Raw genomic sequence first — 19,542 nt, forward strand, 5'->3', positions numbered from 1 at the left:
TAGTGTACCCTTTTATTTAGCAGTATCTCTATTTTACTTTTTTGTACTTGTGTATAAGTAGACACATAGGAAATTACTACCTAGGTCATATTGTTATCAACTGAATAAGATATGAAAAAGTTTGGTCCTATTTCTGCCTCAACACCATACTTACTGTTGACATTTATTGTATTTTTCTGGACTGACTTAATAGTTTAAATATCAAGAGAAGGTATAATTCTGAAGCCATAACTCTGTGGTAGTTTTTTTGCCAGATACGGTTATCTTTGGGGTTATTATAGCAGTTGAGTTGTATCATTCTATTTGCTTCTAAATCTGAAGCATTATATTACTAAAACATTTTTTGATTTGTGAATATGTTGTTAATGGATTATGTCTCATTTTGCAGTAGTAGTTACATTGCCTGAAAGATGGCCAAAAAAATAGTGCTAGCTTTTGCTGACCAATGTAACAATCAACTTGCCAATGCTGCTGTCTCTTCCGATAGCTATGTTCTCTGTAATATTTTAAGAACTCAGTTTTTTTGTTTGTTTGTTTGTTTTTTGAGGCAGAGTCTCGCTCTGTCACCCAGGTTGGAGTGCAGTGGCGCCATCTTGGCTCACTGTATGCTCCGCCTCCCAGGTTCACGCCATTCTCCTGCCTCAGCCTCCCGAGTAGCTGGGACTACAGGTGCCTGCCACCATGCCCGGCTAATTTTTTTTGTATTTTTAGTAGAGACGGGATTTCACCATGTTAGCCAGGATGGTCTCAATCTCCTGACCTCATGATCCACCCACTTTGGCCTCCCAGTGCTGGGATTACAGGCATGAGCCACCATACCCGGCCAGGAACTCAGTTCTTACTAAGACTTGTGTTGTTTTTGATTTTTTCCCAAGTCTGGTTGATCCTTGTGTTGTTGTTTTTTTAAATGTGTATTGTCTGTTCAGCTATTTTGCAGGAGTTGCATTCTTAAAAAACTTAACCATATCAAAAATTGTGTTTAAAGGAGGATTATTCAGATTGGCAAGCTTTTACTAGGAGGAGTTTAAATGCTGACGTATTTAGGTAACTAAATACTGAGCAACTTTATTCTAACTACAAAATAGATAGCCTTTTTTTGTTTTCACTTTCACTATCATTAGCATAGTGTTTAATACCTTTTCTTCATCTATAACACAAGTATAATGATATATAAAGCCACTCAAATAAAGCAGATATGTTGTGCTTTTTTCTTATTCATTTGATGCTTATTCCCCATCATCATCATCCTCATCTAGTTATGGCCATGAGAAGTCTCCGTAATATAAACCATCCACACTATATTCATTTGACATTTTGAAAATTCAGGAGAAATACCTGCATATTAACCTAATACACTATTACATAGCCTTTAAAAATTGTAATTTTGAGGTCTATAAGTATAGGAGCATGCTTTTGATAACAGTAAGTGGGGGACAAGGAAGCCAAACATGACACTATGTATGCTATAATTATAATAATATAAAACAGAAATGTGGAAATAGCATTGTTAGGAGTTCAGCCTTTAGAATCATTAAGGAAGAACCTGGTTAGAATCTTTATTAGCTGTATAACTTTAAGCAAGTTATTTAACTTCTCTAAGTTTCAGTTTCCTTATTCGAAATAAGGATGATAATGGTACCTATGATTCCTCTAGGGATTAAATGAGATAATTTAGCAATGGTCTTGGCACACATGTAATAACTACTCAGTAAAAATTAGCTGTTAAATCTAGAATATGACAGGTATGGTGGCTCATACCTATAAGCCCAGCACTTTAGGAAGCTGAAGCTGGAAGATTACTTGAGACCAGGAGTTTGAGACCAGCCTGGTCAACATAGCAAGACCCCTTCCCTAACAAAAAAAAAAAAAAAAAGAAAACAATTAAGGCCGGGCGCGGTGGCTCACGCCTGTAATCCCAGCACTTTGGGAGGCTGAGACGGGCGAATCATGAGGTCAAGAGATCAAGACCATCCTGGCCAACATGGTGAAACCCCGCCTCTACTAAAAATACAAAAATTAGCTGGGTGTGGTGATGCGTGCCTGTAGTCCCAGCTGCTTGGGAGACTGAGGCAGGAAAACCACTTGAACCTGGGAGGTGGAGGTTGTGCCACTGCACTCCAGCATGGCAACAGAGTGAGACTCCATCTCAAAAACAAAACAAAACAAAACAAAACAAAACAAAAAAAACAATTAGTCAGGCATGGTGGTGTATGCCTGTAGTCCTAACTACTCAGGAGGCTGAGGTGGGAGGATTGCGTGAGCCTAAGAGTTCAAGGTTACCTGCAGTGAGCTATGATCACGCCATTGTACTCCAGCCCGGGCGACAGAGCAAGACGCTGAATTAAAAAAAAAAAAAAAAAATCTATATGGGTTTAGGGGTGTGGTTTCTTTTTTCCTTATTATCATAGTTTGATTTGATTTGATTTGATTGTTTTTGCTTGTAAAAGTGACTCTTTAAAATGTTTTAATGGTCTGGGCATGGTGGCTCATGCCTGTAATCCTAGCGTTTGGGAGGCCAAGGTGGGAGGATTGTTTGAGGCTAAGAGTTTGAAACCAGCTTGGTCAACATAGTGAGACCTCGTCTCCACAAAAAATTAAAAATATGTTAATATAAGAAGGCTGGGGGTGGTAGCTCACACCTGCAATCCCGGCACTTTGGTAGGCTGGGACAAGCAGATCACTTAAGGCCAGGAGTTCAAGACCAGCCTGGCCAACATGGGGAAACCTCGTCTCTACTAAAAATACAAGAAAATTAGCTGGGCATGGTGACACATGCCTGTAATCCCAGCTACTTGGGAGGCTGAGGCACGAAAATCGCTTGAACCCAGGAGGCAGAGGTTGCAGTGAGCTGAGATTGCACCACTGCACTCCAACCTGGGTGACAAAAAGCAAGACTGTCTCAAAAAAGAAAAAAAATATATGTAGGCCAGGTGTGGTGGCTCATGCCTGTAATCCCACCACTTTGGGAGGCCGAGGCCGAGGCGGGCGGATCACCTGAGTCAGGAGTTCGAGACCAGCCTGACCAACATGGAGAAACCCTGTCTTTACTAAAAATACAAAATTAGCTGGGTGTGGTGGCGCGTGCCTGTAATCCCAGCTACTCGGAAGGCTGAGGCAGGAGAAACGCTTGAACCTGGGAGGCGGAGGTTGTGGTGAGCTGTGATCATGCCATTGCACTCCAGCCTGGGCAACAAGAGCGAAACTCCGTCTCAAAAAAAAAAAAAAAAAAAACAGCTTGGCACCATGACTCACGCCTGTAGTCCCAGCACTTTGGGAGGCCAAGGCGGGCGGATCACCTGAGGTCAGGAGTTCAAGACCAGCCTGACCAACATGGAGAAACCCCGTCTCTGCTAAAAATACAAAATTAGCCGGGCGTGATGGTGCATGCCTGTAATCCCCAGCTACTCGGGAGGCTGAGGCAGGAGAATTGCTTGAACCTGTGGGTGGAGGTTGTGGTGAGCCGAGATTGCACCATTGCACTCCAGCCTGGGCAACAAGAGCAAAACTCTGTCTCAAAAAAATACATATATATAATATATATATATATATATATGTATATTTGTGTGTGTGTGTGTGTGTGTACATATATATATATATATATATGCTCCTGGGCAACATGGCAAAACCCCATCTCTACAAAAAATACAAAAATTAGCCATGCCTGGTGGCGTGCACCTGTAGTTGCAGCTACTCAGGATGCTGAGGTGGGAGGATTGATCACTTGAGCCTGGGAGGTCAAGGCTGCAGTGAGCTGTGATTGAGCCACTGCACTCCAGCCTAGGCAACAGAGTGAGGTGCTATCTTTAAAATATAATAATAATAATAATAATAATAATAAACTGCTTTAATGGCTAGGCATTGTGGTTCATGCCTGTAGTCTCAGCTACTCTGGAGGCTGAGGCTGGAGGATTCTTTGAACCCGGAAGTTCAAGGATGCAGTGAGCTATGATTGGCCCACTGCACTCCAGCCTGGGTGACAGAGTGAGACCCTAATTCAAAAAAAATTTTTTTTATTTAAAAATAAGTAAATAAAATGCTTTAATGATTTTTATCATAACTGGTATTTTTTGCCTCTCCTCTAAGACCACCAGTATTCCACTGGATTATTAAAATGCCAGATTCTATACTTGTTCTTTTACTAATTGAACTAAATTAGCAACCTAAACTTTATATTTTTAAAATTATACTTTGTTTTATACTTTCAGGTATGGTTTAGGAATGATTTATTACAAGCAAGAAAAATTCAGCCTTGCAGAAATGCATTTCCAAAAAGCGCTTGATATCAACCCTCAAAGTTCAGTTTTACTTTGCCACATTGGAGTAGTAAGTAGCTTTCTAAACATTAATACTCTATTAATCTCCCTTTTGAAATATGTTTGTTATTGATTTAATTGCTGTGATAAAAATTGGTCCTTTTTTGTGTTGAAACAGTATTCTGGAGCCTATTACAACCAAAAATACTACCCATTTGGCTTAGCATAAAAAAAAAAATCACAGAATTGCCCTTATCCCTTGCACAAGTCACTTCATTGCTCTGAGCTTCTATTTTATGAATGTCATGTACTACTTGCTTACCTCATAGGGTTGTTCTGTGACTCAAGTAAGATATCTCCTGGCCAGTTGCAGTGGCTCATGCCTGTAATGCCAGCGCTTTAGGAGGCCGAGGCAGGTGAATCACTTGAGGTCAGGAGTTGGAGACCAGCCTGGCAAACATGGTGAAACTCCATTTTTACTAAAAATACAAAAACTAGCTAGGCGTGGTGGCACACGCCTGTAATTCCAGCTACTCGGGAAGCTGAGGCAGGAGAATTGCTTGAACCCAGAAGGAGGAGGTTGCTGTGAGCCGAGATCACACCACTGCACTACAACCTGGGCGACAGAGCAAGACTCTGTCTCAAAAAAAAAAAAAAAAAAAAAAAAAAGATACTTCGTATTTTTGAAAGCATTTTCCATGGGTTAATATTTAGCTCCTAAGTTAAGTAGGGTTTTTTTTTTGTTTTTTGTTTGTTTGTTTGTTTGTTTTGAGACCTGTCACCCAGGCTGGAGTGCAGTGGCCCGATCTCGGCTCACTGCAAGCTCTGCCTCCCGGGTTCACGCCATTTTCCTGCCTCAGCATCCCGAGTAGCTGGGACTACAGGTGCCCACCACCACGCCTGGCTGATTTTTTGTATTTTCAGTAGAGACTGTGTTTCACCGTGTTAGCCAGGATGGTCTGGATCTCCTGACCTCATGATCCGCCTGCCTTGGCCTCACAAAGTGCTGGGATTACAGGCGTGAGCCACCATGCCCGGCCTTAAGTAGGTAGTATTTTAAGGCAAATGGTTCCCTGTGTTTAAGCCTCTGAGTAACATAGGTATGTCATAATGAATTAAAATTCTTATAAGGCAATATGCACAATCATTTTTATATTTATATATTTTAAATGTATCTGGTAACAAATTGTACTTTGGCCGGGTACGGTGGCTCGTACTTGTAATCCCAACACTTTGGGATGCCAAGGCAGGAGGATTGCTTGAGGCCAGGAGTTCAAGACCAGCCTGGGCAACATAGCGAGACCCAATCTCTACAAAAAAATTTAAAAATTAGCCTGGCATGGTGGTGCACACCTGTGGTCCTGGCTACTTGGGAGGCTGAAGCACAAGGATCACTTGAGCCCAGGAGTGCAAGGCTGCTGTGAGCTAAGAAGGTGATACTGCACTCCAGCCTGGGCAACAGAATGAGACTCCATCTCTTAAAAGAAAATAAATAAATTTTACTTTAACAGGAGAAAAGATATGTACATTATGTTTGTTTGCTTTTTAAAATCGCATTTATTAACTTCTGTATAAGTACGGTACCTTAAGTTCTTGTTCTCATCCTCTCATCCCTTTCCCCTTCTCCCTCCCCTCAGCTTCTCTCTTTTTTTCCCCCTAGCAAGTTTAGCTTTTGTGGGAATGGTCATACAATGTGAGGAAATTGTTAGTTCGAAATGTCACTATCTTGGGGAGAGTAGAATTCTAATTCTCTATTGACTATAATGACATTGACCATGATAATTTTCTTAAAAATGGACATAGTCCAGCACCATAAGACAGGGCAAGAAAAAAAAGTTGACAGTAACTTCTTTTATAGTTAGCTACTACGGAAAAAATGGAGAGATAATGTGTCTACTTAACATTATTTTTTGTTGTCATCACCTTATTCAATTCAAAATTAAATCTCTTGACACCTTTTGGTGAAGTTGAACACTTTTTTAAAAATAGGAATTCTTCTGAACTTATCGTAGAACAGGTTGTTTTAAATTTTTGAGTGGTTTATTTGAAGAAATTGTCAGGTAAGAGAGTAAGCTTTTCTCTTTTCGGGAACTAGTATTTAGGGTCTCAATCCTGTGGGCAGAATATTTGGCCACCATTAGATCATTGCGTAGATGAGTTTAGCAAGCAGACGTTGGCACCACCTATTCTCACATTCTTATGACGATGATATTTGTTAAAGTTCTGCAGCCACATTCATACATTCATTCACCCCACTTTTTTAATTTAATTTTTTTTTTTTTTTTTTGAGATGGAGTTTCACTCTTGTTGCCCAGGCTGGAGTGCAGTGGCACAATCTCAGCTTACCACAACCTCCACCTCCCAGGTTCAAGTGATTCTCCTGCCTCAGCCTCCTGAGTAGCTGGGATTACAGGTGCCCGACACCACGCCTGGCTAATTTTTTGTATTTTTAGTAGAGACGGGGGTTTCATCATGTTGGCCAGGCTGGTCTCGAACTCTTGATCTCAGGTGATCCACCCACCTTGGCCTCCCAAAGTGCTGGGATTACAGGCGTGAGCCACCGGGCCCAGCCCACCCCACTTTATAACATATAATTTGTCCAAGGAGGAACATAGCAGAATATTAGTATACACATATGAATGAATAGTGAGGTTTGGTACTTTTTAAATCTTTTAAATTTTAAGTTATTTAAAATATCTTAAGTTATTTGCTTCCCAGTATTAGAGATCAGTGATTTTCAATTATGTAAAACAGTAAAATCATTTTTCTTTTTTTTTTCTTTTTTTCTTTTTCTTTTTATTTTTTGAGACGGAGTCTCGCTCTGTCGCCCAGGCTGGAGTGCAGTGGCGCGATCTTGGCTCACTGCAACCTCTGCCTCCGGTTTCAAGCAATTCTCCTGCCTCAGCCTCCCAAGTAGCTCGGACTACAGGCGTGTGACAGCACGCCCGGCTAATTTTTTGTATTTTTAGTAGAGATGGGGTTTCACCGTGTTAGCCAGGATGGTCTCGATCTCCTGACCTCGTGATCCACCTGCCTTGGCCTCCCAACGTGCTCGGATTACAGGCCTGAGCCACCGCACCTGGCCAGTAAAATCATTTTTCAAATAAATTCCTAAAATATTGAAAATATAATTGTTCTGAGTGAAACAAGGTTTGTAAACAGGAGTGTTTTTAACACAGTTTTGAGAAGTCTAATATTTGAAAGACCGCATAAACCTGATGAAATGTGAATATTATCTGGCTAAATAGTACAGATCTTTTTTATGAATAGAACACCAAGGTTTTGCTTGCCTTTTAGACTTAAAGGTAACCAAATATCTGCTCTAGACTATTGATTATCATCATAGGTATGTACCAGAGGACCTAGATTTTTATCACAGAGCAAATTATTTAAGATCTCTAGACTTCAGTATTCTCATCTTTAGTGAAGCAGTTGAACTAGAATTAGAAGTGATTTTAGAGATAATCTATTAATCATTTGGTAATTAATTACTAAATCCACTTAATGCAGTGGACAATCCAGTTAGACCCTACAACCTTATCTCTAATAATTTGATTATGTTGGTTTTGAGTCACGTTGGTTCTCACCTTTCTTCATAAATATCAAGAGGGAGTATTAACATGATCTTTATTTCTTACAGGTTCAACATGCACTGAAAAAATCAGAGAAGGCTTTGGATACCCTAAACAAAGCCATTGTCATTGATCCCAAGAACCCTCTATGCAAATTTCACAGAGCCTCAGTTTTATTTGCAAATGAAAAATATAAGGTAAGATAAATATCTTAAGGGTCTTCAGTGTTGTATTGCTTAAAAACAACGTTATCCCTTGTTTTCAATAAACTGAAAGTTATTTATTTAATTTTGATCTGAGACATTTTTCCAAGCTGTTAATTTCATTTTTTGTGATTTTTATTTCTTCATGAAATACTCATAGGAAGGATAGGTGTGTGGATATTTAGGAATATATAGTTATCCCTTGTAAAGATGTCTTATATAGAAAGGCAGTTTTTTCATCAGGTAGTTATCTTAAAGTTATCTTAAACCATCCTCTTAGGACCAAAATAAGTGAACAGATGAAAATGAATGTATGGGCCAGGCGCAGTGGCTTACGCCTGTAATCCCAGCACTTTGGGAGACCAAGGCGGGCGGATCACCTGAGTCAGGAGTTCAAGACCAGCCGGGCCACATGGTGAAACCCCATCTCTACTAAAAATACAAAAAATTAGCTGGGCATGGTGGCGGGTGCCTGTAAGTCTCAGCTACTGGGGAGGCTGAGGCAGGAGAATCACTTGAACCCAGGAGGCAGAGGTTTCAGTGAGCCAAGATCACGCCACTGCTCTCCAGCCTGGGCGACAGAGCGAGACTTCATCTCAAAAAAAAAAAAAATTAAAAATTAAAAAACAGAAAAAGAAAACGAATGTGTGTGCATTATTCAGCTTTTATTGATTACCCAGTATGTGTCAGGCACCAGGAATATAGTGGCAAGTAAAGCAATCATCTTTCCTGCTTTTGAGGGGCCTACTATCTAGTACTCTCTAGGAAAACAGACATTAACCAAATAATCACAAAATATAATAAATGTTTAATACATAAAGGGAAAGTGTATTAAGTTATGAGAGCTTATAACACGGAGACTAGTTCTAGTCTGATGTGTCTTTCTCTTTACTTCTCACTCTTTTTCAAATTATGTATGCTTAGCCTGAAACAAGTATTGAAAAAAGAAGATAAGGAAACTGAGAAAGAGATAAGAGGCAAAAAGACACGAGATTTTTGTTATCATTTATTCAATCAGAAACCATGAAGCAAAATCTTTTAAAATAAATTCAGGGCTGGGCGCAGTGGCTCACACCTGTAATCCCAGCTCTTCGGGAGGCCAAGGTGGGCAAATCACTTGAGGTCAGAAGTTCGAGACCAGCCTGGCCAACGTGGTGAAACCCCATCTCTACCAAAAATACAAAAATTAGCCAGGCATGGTGGTGCGCACCTGTAGTCCCAGTTACTTGGGAGGCTGAGGCACGAGAATCACTTGAACCCAGGAGGCAGAGGTTGCAGTGAGCCAAGATTACGCCACTGCACTCCAGCCTGGGCAACAGCAACACTCTGTCTCACAAAAGAAAAATAGAAAGAAATATACCAAACCAGTGATAACTTTTTTTTAATACTAATAAAAATCCCTATAATCCCATCACTTTGGAGGAAGAGGCAGGCAGATCACATGAGTCCACGGAACTTGAGACCAGCCTGGGCAACATGGCAAAACCCCATCTCTACCAAAAAAAAAATACAAAAATTAGCCAGGTGTGGTGACGTGTGCCTGTACTCTCAGCTACTCAGGAAGCTGAAATGAGAGGATGGCTTGAGCTCAGGAGGCGGAGGTTGCAGTGAGCTGTTTTCGCGCCACTGCACTTCAGCCTGGGCCACAAAGCTAGACCCTGTCTTAAAAAACAACAACAAAAAAATAGGGCCAGGCACAGTGGCTCACGTATGTAATCCCAGCACTTTGGGAGGCTGGGGTGGGCAGATCACGAGGTCAGGAGTTTGAGGCCAGCCCGGCCAACTTGGTGAAACCCCGTCTCTACTAAAAATACAAAAATTAGCCGGGCTTGGTGGTGGGCACCTGTAATCCCAGCTACCTGGGAGGCTGAGGCAGGAGAATTGCTTGAAACTGGAAGGCAGAGGTTGCAGAGAGTTGAGATCACACCACTGCGCTCCAGCCTGGGCAACAAGAGTGAAACTCCATCTCAAAAAAAAACTTAAAAATAGGCTAATAAAGATATACAAAGGGATTAAATATATAATTTATCCAGTAATTCCTTTAGTTTTATTCTATCTTCTTTATGAAGACATGGGTTTCTATTTTTACTGGTTTTGTCCTTTTAAAAAGCTTGTCTTTCTTTAGTTTTTGTTTTTCTTGCTCTGTTGCCCAAGCTGGAGTGCAGTGGTGCAATCATAGCTCACTGAAGCCTCAAATTCCTAGGCTGAATTCCTTGTACCCAGGACTACAGGCATAAGCCACCATGCTCAGCTAATTTTTTTATCTAACTGGAGTCTTTAAAAACCTTCTTTTAGGGCCAGGTGCCGTGGCCCATGCTTGTAATCCCAGCACTTTGACAGGCCAAGGAAGCCAGATCACTTGAGGCCAGGAGTTCAAGACCAGCCTGGCCAACATGGTGAAACCCTGTCTCTACTGAAAATACAAAAATTAGCTGGGCCTGGTGGTGCACTCCTGTAATCCCAGCTACTCAAGTGGCTGAGGCATGAGAATCGCTTGAACCCATGAGGCGGAGGTTGCTGTGAGCCCAGATCACACCTCTGCATTCCAGCTTGGGCAACAGAGGGAGACTCTGTCTCAAAAAAAATTTTTTTTCATAAAGCTTATTTTAAATCTTATAAGCCCGTTTCAACTTTTAACTACTCTTTGAAGTACTATAATTGCAAATCAGTATTTGTTTTTATGTATTTGCTTTATGTACCTCTTTAGATATGAAGGACTTTATTCATTATTCTTAAAGCCATTTTAATACCAACATACCTACCAGATAGGCCACATAAATCAGCATTTACTTGCTTCAAGAAACCCAAGTTCTAATCTCATCAGTTGTCTGGACTATGATATATATAGTGATAGCCATTTTTGTGGGGTTTTCTTTCTTTGTTTGTTTAATTAGGCAGCCTTCCAATCCAAAGTAGGACCAGAGAGACTCCCTCTTTTGTTATTATTATCATTATCATTATTATATCAGGCAGCCCCCTGAGCCACAGTAGACTCAGAAAAACTCCCAGTTATAGCCATTTTTGGGTATGAGCTTGGGGCTTCGCTGAATTATGAGGCCTAATTTGCTGCATGGATTAGATATAGAAATGTGACTGTATGAAAAGGGCATAAGGAAAAGTTAAAAGGTACATGTTCTCAGGATCTCCTGGGGCTGTGTCATTCACTGGTCACTTGAAAAAAAGAAAGAAAAGTTAATGATTGCTTCTGAGATTTTCTGGCTCCAAAATGAAAATCAAGGGGGCCATTTCAACATCTCTAAAACATTGCTAGCCATCACCTTATTTAATGTGCTGTACTGATATTTAATTATTTAAATCTTAAGTCTTTAGGGTAAAATTAAGAGCTCTGATGCTATGTGAGACACTATTTCTCAATGAGTCCTTGTAATTAGATCGTTGGGGGTGGGGATAGGCATGCTGGTTGCATGAAATGTTGATAACAATTATAATATGCAGTCATAGAAAGAAAACATATCAATTCTGAATTGTGTGTGTTGTAGCAGTGAAGGAGGATTGGAGTGTGTCATCTTAAAGATTAAGATTTCTTTAAAGGCCAGGCGCAGCAGCTCACGCCTGTAATCCCAGCACTTTGGGAGGCTGAGGCGGGTGGATCACGAGGTCAGGAGTTCAAGACCAGCCTGGCCAACATGGTGAAACCCCATCTCTACTAAAAATACAAAAATTAGCCAGGCATGGTGGCGGGCGCCTGTAATCACAGCTACTTGGGAGGCTGAAGCAGGAGAATCGCTTCAACCTGGGAGGCGGGAGTTGCAGTGAGCCACTGCACCTCAGGCTGGACGACAGAGCAAAACTCCATCTCGGGGAAAATAAAAAAGATTTCTTTAAAGGCTAGGCATGATGGCTCACGCCTGTAATCCCAGCACTTTGGGAGGCCAAGGTGAGAGGATCACTTGAGGTCAGAAGTTCGAGACCAGCTGGCCAATATGGTGAAACCGCCTGTCTACTAAAAATACAAAAATTAGCCAGGCATGGTGGCACACACCTGTAATTCCAGCTGCTCAGGAGGCTGAGGCAGGAGAATCACTTGACACTGGGAGGGAGAGGTTGTAGCGAGCCAAGATCACGACACCACACTCCAGCCTGGGTGATAGAGTGAAACGCCATCTCAAAAAAAAAAAAAAAAAAAAAAAAAAAAAAAAGATTTCTTTAAAGTAAGGCTGGGTGCAGTGGCTCACACCTGTAATCCCAGCACTTTTGGGAGGCCAAGGCAGGTGGATCACCTGAGGTCAGGAGTTCAAGACCAGCCTGGGCAACTTTAGTGAAACCCCATCTCTACTAAAAATACAAAACAAAATTAGGCATTACAGGTAAGCCCCTGTAATCCCAGCTGCTCGAGAGGCTGAGGCAGGAGAATCACTTGAACCCAGGAGGCAGAGGTTGCAGTGAGCAGAGATCGCACCACTGCACTCCAGCCTGGGTGACAGAATGAGAGTCCATCTCAAAAAAGAAAAAAAGATGTCTTTAAAGTAATAATTCTCAGAGTGGTCTGGGAATTTCTGGGGGTCCCTAAAATCCTTCCAAGGAGTCCTAGAGGTCAAAGCTATTTTTACAATAATATCTTGACGTTATTTACCTTTTTCACTCTCATTCTGTCCAAATGGACAGTAGAATTTTCCAAAAGCTACATAATATGTGATATCGAAACATTAAATGGAGAAGCAGATAGATGTGAGAATCTAGCTGTCTTCTACTAACAGAGACTTGCAAAAATGTTAATGCCACTCTTCTCAATAACTTTTTGTTGTTCTGAAAAATTATATAGTTATTTTTCGTTAAAAAATAAATCACTGGGCCAGGCATGGTGGCTCACGCCTGTAATCCCAGCACTTTGGTAGGCTGAGGCGGGCAGATTACTTGAGGTCAGGAGTTCAAGACCAGCCTGGCTGACATGGTGAAACCCCGTCTCTACTAAAAATACAAAAATTAGCTGGGTGTGGTGGCGCATGCCTGTAATCCCAGTTACGCGGGAGGCTGAGGCAGGAGAATTGCTTGAATCTGAGAAGCGGAGATTGCAGAGAGCAGAGATGGCGCCACTGCACTCCAGCCTGGGCGACAGAGCGAGACTCCACCTCAATAAATAAAAATGAATAGATAGATAGATAGATAGATAGATGACCAAAAGCAAGGATTGTTACCACCTGCATATTTCACGAAGAGGGGTGTGTGTGTGTGTGTGTGTGTGTGTGTGTGTGTGTGTATTTTCAGTGTACTAGAGTGCCTGCCATTTCTTAGTACCTATTGTCATATAAGTATGCATTTTATTTTCACAACAATAAGAACTAATACAATAAGGAAGTACATTGATTAAGATTTAGTTAGCTTTTGTGAAGATGATTTGGGAAATCAAATAAGTAAAAACGCTTGGTCAAAACTTTAAAAATTTTTGCTACTTTAAGGTTTTTCTTTGCCTTTTTCAGTCTGCTTTACAAGAACTTGAAGAATTGAAACAAATTGTTCCCAAAGAATCCCTCGTTTACTTCTTAATAGGAAAGGTAAAGACTGGGGTCATGGTCCCAAACAGTGACTTTCATAGCAAATAATGACATTTTATAAGAATAAATGTAATACTTCCTGTACAATATCTATTGAGCAAATTCAACTAAAGCTCCGAACTGAGTGCTCTGGGAATAACAGATTTAGTTCTAACACTTAAGAAAATGATATCCTAGCCGGGCATGGTGCCTCACGCCTGTAATCCCAGCACTTTGGGAGGCCTAGGCAGGTAGATTACCTGAGGTCAGGAGTTTAAGACCAGCTTGACCAACATGGTGAAACCTGACCTCTACTAAAAATACAAAAAATTAGCTGGGCGTGGTGACACATGCCTGTAATCCCAGCTACTCCGGAGGCTGAGGCACGAGAATCACTTGAACCTGGGAGGCAAAGGTTGCCATGAGCCAAGATCACCCCACTGCACTCCAGCCTGGGCAAGAGAACAAGATTCTGTCTCAGAAAGAAAAAAAAAAAAAAAAAAAAGTAGAAGAACATGAATGGCACTGTGTTGTCTTGATTAAGAGAAATGGCTTCTGAGAGTCCCAAGGCCAGACTAGTCAGTTTTTTATAGACTAGACCTCCATATGCCAATTAGTTAAGGTGACTGTGGACAGTTGTAAAGAGTTGATATAACTCAATTTAAAATCACTGTAAATGAAAGTTAATTAAGCAGTTTATAATCCATTTAATCCCATTATCATTGTTCCATTTAGAGTGATATTTATTGGAAACTTACTACCTGAAAGATAGAAGCAAGGAATTCTGAAAATAATGTCTGATCATATTAAAAGGAACTCAAAAGCTGGTATGAGTTCATCTGTAGGAAGAAAATGTCCTACCCTTAGAATGAGTTTAGAGCACATAAATCAGGAGCCTAATTTAAATTATAAATATTTAGAATTGTAGAGGCTGGGCGCGGTGGCTCACGCCTGTAATCCCAGCACTTTGGGAGGCAGGTGGATCACCTGAGTCAGGAGTTTGAGACTAGCCTAGCTAACATGGCAAAACCCTGTCTCTACTAAAAATACAAAAATTAGCCAGGGGTGGTGGTGGGCACCTGTAGTCCCAGCTACTCAGGAGACTGAAGCAGGAGAATCGCTTGAACCTGGGAGGTGGAGGTTGCAGTGAGCCAAGATCGTGCCATTGCACTCTAGCCTGGGTAATAGAGTGAGACTCCATCTCAAAAATAAATAAATAAGTATATATATAGTTAGAATTTTATAGTTGAAGCTCACAACTTAATGAAAAATGTAGTGCTGCTGTTTATTTTTAGGTTTACAAGAAGTTAGGTCAAACGCACCTCGCCCTGATGAATTTCTCTTGGGCTATGGATTTAGATCCTAAAGGAGCCAATAACCAGATTAAAGAGGCAATTGATAAGCGTTATCTTCCAGATGATGAGGAGCCAATAACCCAAGAAGAACAGATCAGTAAGTATCATACATATGATTTTGAGTATTTAGAAAGTTACCTTTTGCATAAGGATTTGTAGGCTACTCTTTTATTTTATTTTTCTAACCATGGTGTTTTCATTATACCAAATGGACTTTTAGGGAAATTGAACAGGGTGATGTAATAACAAAATGCATATAAAGTCAGATAATGAGTCTCTGTTCTGGATCTAGTTTGCTGTGTGACTTTGACAAATTCATTGCTAAGTTTTACCTGGACCTCAATTTATGTTTGAATATGTAACCAGTACTGTTTTATCTGCTTCATAAAAATGTAGTTTTTTAAATAAGAGAATGGAGAAATTTCTGACAAGATAAATTCTGATTAGATGCCTTTGTTCCAGAAAACTTGGTGAAAGGCTTTAATTAAAATTATAAGCCATGGGGCCAGTCGCAGCGGCTCAGGCCTGTAATTCCAACACTTTGGGAGGTGGAGGTGGGTGGATCACCTGAGGTCAGGAGATGACACCAGCTGACCAACATGGTGAAACCTCGTCTCTACTAAAAATACAAAAATTAGCTGGGCGTGGTTGCGGGCGCCTGTAATCCTAGCTACTCGGGAGGCTGAGACAGGAGAATTGCTTGAACCCAGGAGGCTGAAGTTGCAGTGAGCCGAAATCACGCCATTGCACTCCAACCTGGATGACAAGAATGAAACTCTGTCTCAAAAAAAAAAAAAAGTATATATATATATATGCCAGGCATGATGGCTTGCGTATGTAATCCCAGCTACTCAGGAGGCTGAGGTGGGAGGATTGCTTGAGCCTAGGATTTCACGACTAGCCAGTGAGACCCTGTCTCTAAACAAATTTTTAAAAGTAGCTGGCTGTGGTGGTACGTGTCTATAGTCCCAGCTACTTGGGAGGCTGAGGCAGGAGAATCATACCACTTGAGCCCAGGAGTTTGAGGCTGCAGTGAGCTATGATTGTGCCACTGCACTCCAGCCTAGGTGACAGAGCAAGATAGATGATTGATTGATTGATTGATTGATTGACTGATAGACCGACCCCATAAACCTTTTGAAACTGAAGGTTATAGTCTGTGTTTCTGTGGACTAGCAGGGAGTATTCTTAAAGTGGAGTCAGTGATTGGAGGTTGGGGGAAATGTCAATTTTTTTTTTTTAATGTCTCAGAGAACTAGCTAGTTGTAATTCCTAGGGCAGGAATAAGGAACTCATTAGGAAGAGGCAGTTTTGGTAGTTAAAACTTAAAGGTAAAATGCAGTAAGCTAATATCAGACCTATTATAAAGTTAGGAAACTTGAGTTGCATTTTATTAAAGGATATGAGGATTTTTAAGGGCCTTTATTTAGGGTTTTATCTCTCTGAATATAATACAATTTTTCTTACTTGTTTTCATGAACCAACAGGATATATTTGTCAGAAAACTTACTGTGGACTTTTGTTTTATTTTTAAAGTGGGAACAGATGAATCCCAGGAGAGCAGCATGACAGATGCGGATGACACACAACTTCATGCAGCTGAAAGTGATGAATTTTAACTTCTGGAAATCAGACTTTTACAACTGGATGTGTGACTAGTGCTGACATGTTTCTTGTCCCTCTGTATACTGAGTCTTTACTCTTGAGCTGGCGGTGTCATCGTCCGTCACTTATACCATGAGTGTGCCACTTTCATTGGACCCTGACTGTATACAGAATGAAAGGCAGTGCAATATTTAGCTGCTAACAAGACTGGCTCTTTTACCAGTATGAATGACAATTTATGGGGGGTAGGGTGGGGAACTTTCTTTTCTGTTTTTCTTTAATCTCCCTTTGTTGGAAAGTATCATGAAAGGAAGAGTTATGTTTTATCTTGAAGGAACCATTAGATATGGAAAATAGTGATGAACCAGAGTTTCTTGGTTGCTTTTTCAAAAATTTGTTTTTATTTGGTTCTGTTCCTGATAAACAGAGTAACTGACCTTCATTTCTAGGTTCTTCAAGAATGGTGTTTGCAAGTGCCAGATGGAACAATAAAAGACGTTGCCTATAACAGTGACTTGATTGCCAAGGAATGTAAATTACCTTAAACTTGCAGTATCTCCCATAAACAAATGTAATGGGCATATTGGGACTCGTATGTAGGAATCAAATATCCCTCCATACAGTGTACACTTATTCTTGGCAAGAATGCTTTAATGTCTAACCAAGAATTTTAATTTATTCATCTTGCTTCAAAGTGTTGATCATTGTTGTCTTGGTATTGCAAACTTTAAAATTGTTTCTTACCATATTGCCTCTTCTCTTTGAGCTCTGTGGGATCACCTTTAACATTCAGAGATGATAGAGTGGTTCCCCACTGAGAAGCCAAAACAAGGCCCTTAATAACCCCTTAAGTTCACCATATGAATCAGAAGGAGAACACTAAAGTGGAGAGACTTTTAAGAGATCATGATAGTGAAAGCCTTAATATAATCAGAATTGTACCATAACCTTGAATCTATATTTGTTCAAAACATCCCTTTGACTTTTCTAAGTGTTTGCTTAAGCAGAGTGTAAGAATGTGTGGTTACCTTTGGTTGAGATCCTTTCCATTCTTTTTGACTCTCTGCTTCAGATTTTTTCAGTAGTGTGAGTCACCAAAACATTTACTAAGAGTAATTGGGTTTAGGATGTTGGAAATTTTTAGCTTGGGGGAAAAAACATTCTTATGAAGGAGATAGGTTCTCTTCTGAGTTTGTCATAATATAGATTGGTGTCTTTGGAAAATGGCCACAATTTTAAGAATTTAATTATGCATATAAAATGATAATTATTGGAATTCCACAGTAACAGATTTAAACAGTCTTAAATTGTTTATCTCCTTTATTGTAATGTATTGAAATTTTTAGAGAAACTTTAGTTGTTAACATTTTATTAAGTGCCAATGTCAGAATATAACAAATTATAGTTTCTTATGAATGACAGGCCTACAGTTATTATTTTGGATTATTTGATGAAGGACAAACTTACCTGTATTTGTTAGTCAAGCTGTGAAAATAAGGTGGATTACAAAAGATGTGAAAAAAATTTTAGCCTGTAGACTCAGTAATTTTCTATAATTTACTGTTAATCTCATTTGAACATGGATTAGGTACAATTTATAAATTAATTCAAGTCAGGGTCTTTAGGTATCAGGTGCCAGAGAGATATTTAACAGATTTCCCTACCTAAATTTATGTATATGTACTGTCTAAAACAATACTTTTTTTAAAAAAAGGAACAGTTGGGAGAAAATAAATATAATGAAAAATTCCCAGAGGCTAGCACTTGGATTCTAACACGTATGCTATTTTATTATCCATTAGTTCTGTAATATTTAATTTTAGATTCTTTTATTTTTTTAATTGGCAAAGCACAAGGTGCTGTATAACAGTGTCATTTAGAGTTTTATAGAAAGCTTCAACCTGAGTTCTGCGTTATAAAGCCTGGAGAAAGCTAAGCTTAGAACATAACTTGCTGAAGTATAATTATCTTTTTGTAGCAGGAATTTATGTGCCAGAGGTGAGAGTCTTTCTGGTACTGATTTTTTGAGACCAAGGATAAAAGGATCGTTTTGTAAGACATGCCATGGCAATGGCTGGTTGTGGGACGGTTTCCGCCCAAGCTTGGCCTATTTTATTTTTCCTCATACCTACTTTCAAAGTCATTTAGGTATTTGAAGCCTTATTTCCCACGTAGTAACACTTTCTGGCTTTTGCAGTTTCTTTTTTTGTTTGGTTTGGTTTTTTGCATGGAATGGGGATCAAACAACCCGAAGAAGAACACATTTTGATCAAGCAAAATGTTTGCTTCAAACTTCAGAAGTTTATTTTACAGAAATTAAATTAAGTAGTTTGACATCCTTTTCTCTGTTTCACACATATATTAGGTTGGTGCATAAGTAATTGTGGTTTTTGCCATGACTTTTATGGCAAAACCTGCAATTACTTTTGCACCAACTTAATACATCTATATACATATATATATGCGCACACACTTGTTCAGAAGTTATGTTGTGGCCTTGGATTTGTTTTTCCCCTTGGAAATGGTTCTTAACTCTGGGATTTTAGAAGGTTAGAATTTTTTTTAAGAGAACAGTGGTACTCAAAAGAATGAAAGGTGGTCCCTACATTTTCTGTATTCATCACTTAAAATTTTTAATTTTTCCGAGAACTACAAGTAACATTTGAACCATGCTGCTGTTGTACCTTAAACAAAAACTCAATGATAACCAGTATTTAGTCTATTAAAAATGCTCTTTTTGAAGAAAAAAGTTTGGAAGTCTCTGATTAGCCAGAGTATAGTATGAGTCTTCACTGAGAAATATGGTGACCCATTTTCTTTGTGAAAACCTGGGAAAATGCAAGTGTGGGTATGAAGTGTGTGTTCTGTTTGCATTGAAACAATGTAATTTTGTGTCTTCTTTTTGCTTTAACTGACTTATTTCAGAAATTGTACAGTGTTGAGGGGGAAAGTCTTTTCTGTTAATATATTTGCAATTCATTAAAGGATATGGAAAATCCAAATAAGTTACTTTTGAAAGCAATTTATAATCAAGTTGTTAAAGCTATATGAAAGCTGTGCCA

General features: G+C 39.8%; 1 protein-coding gene across 16 annotated transcripts in view; it reads left to right on the forward strand.

Moving 5' to 3' along the window:
* CDC27 (cell division cycle 27) overlaps positions 1-19,229 on the forward strand; it is a 71,572-nt gene extending 52,343 nt beyond the window's left edge. For 12 of the 16 annotated variants that reach the window (XM_003809514.6, XM_008961740.5, XM_003809515.7 and 9 more), the window contains 5 exons: positions 4,206-4,323; positions 7,894-8,022; positions 13,467-13,541; positions 14,816-14,972; positions 16,412-19,229. In XM_003809514.6, coding sequence (XP_003809562.1) covers positions 4,206-4,323; positions 7,894-8,022; positions 13,467-13,541; positions 14,816-14,972; positions 16,412-16,494 — 562 coding nt within the window. In that variant the 3' untranslated portion in view covers positions 16,495-19,229. The remainder of the gene's footprint in view (positions 1-4,205; positions 4,324-7,893; positions 8,023-13,466; positions 13,542-14,815; positions 14,973-16,411) is intronic. The other 4 variants (XM_024926145.4, XM_024926146.4, XM_008961742.4 and 1 more) reach the window with 1 other exon arrangement.
* The last annotated feature ends 313 nt before the right edge of the window (positions 19,230-19,542 follow it).

This window comes from Pan paniscus, chromosome 19 (genome assembly GCF_029289425.2).
Source record: "Pan paniscus chromosome 19, NHGRI_mPanPan1-v2.0_pri, whole genome shotgun sequence".
Taxonomy (NCBI): domain Eukaryota; kingdom Metazoa; phylum Chordata; class Mammalia; order Primates; family Hominidae; genus Pan; species Pan paniscus.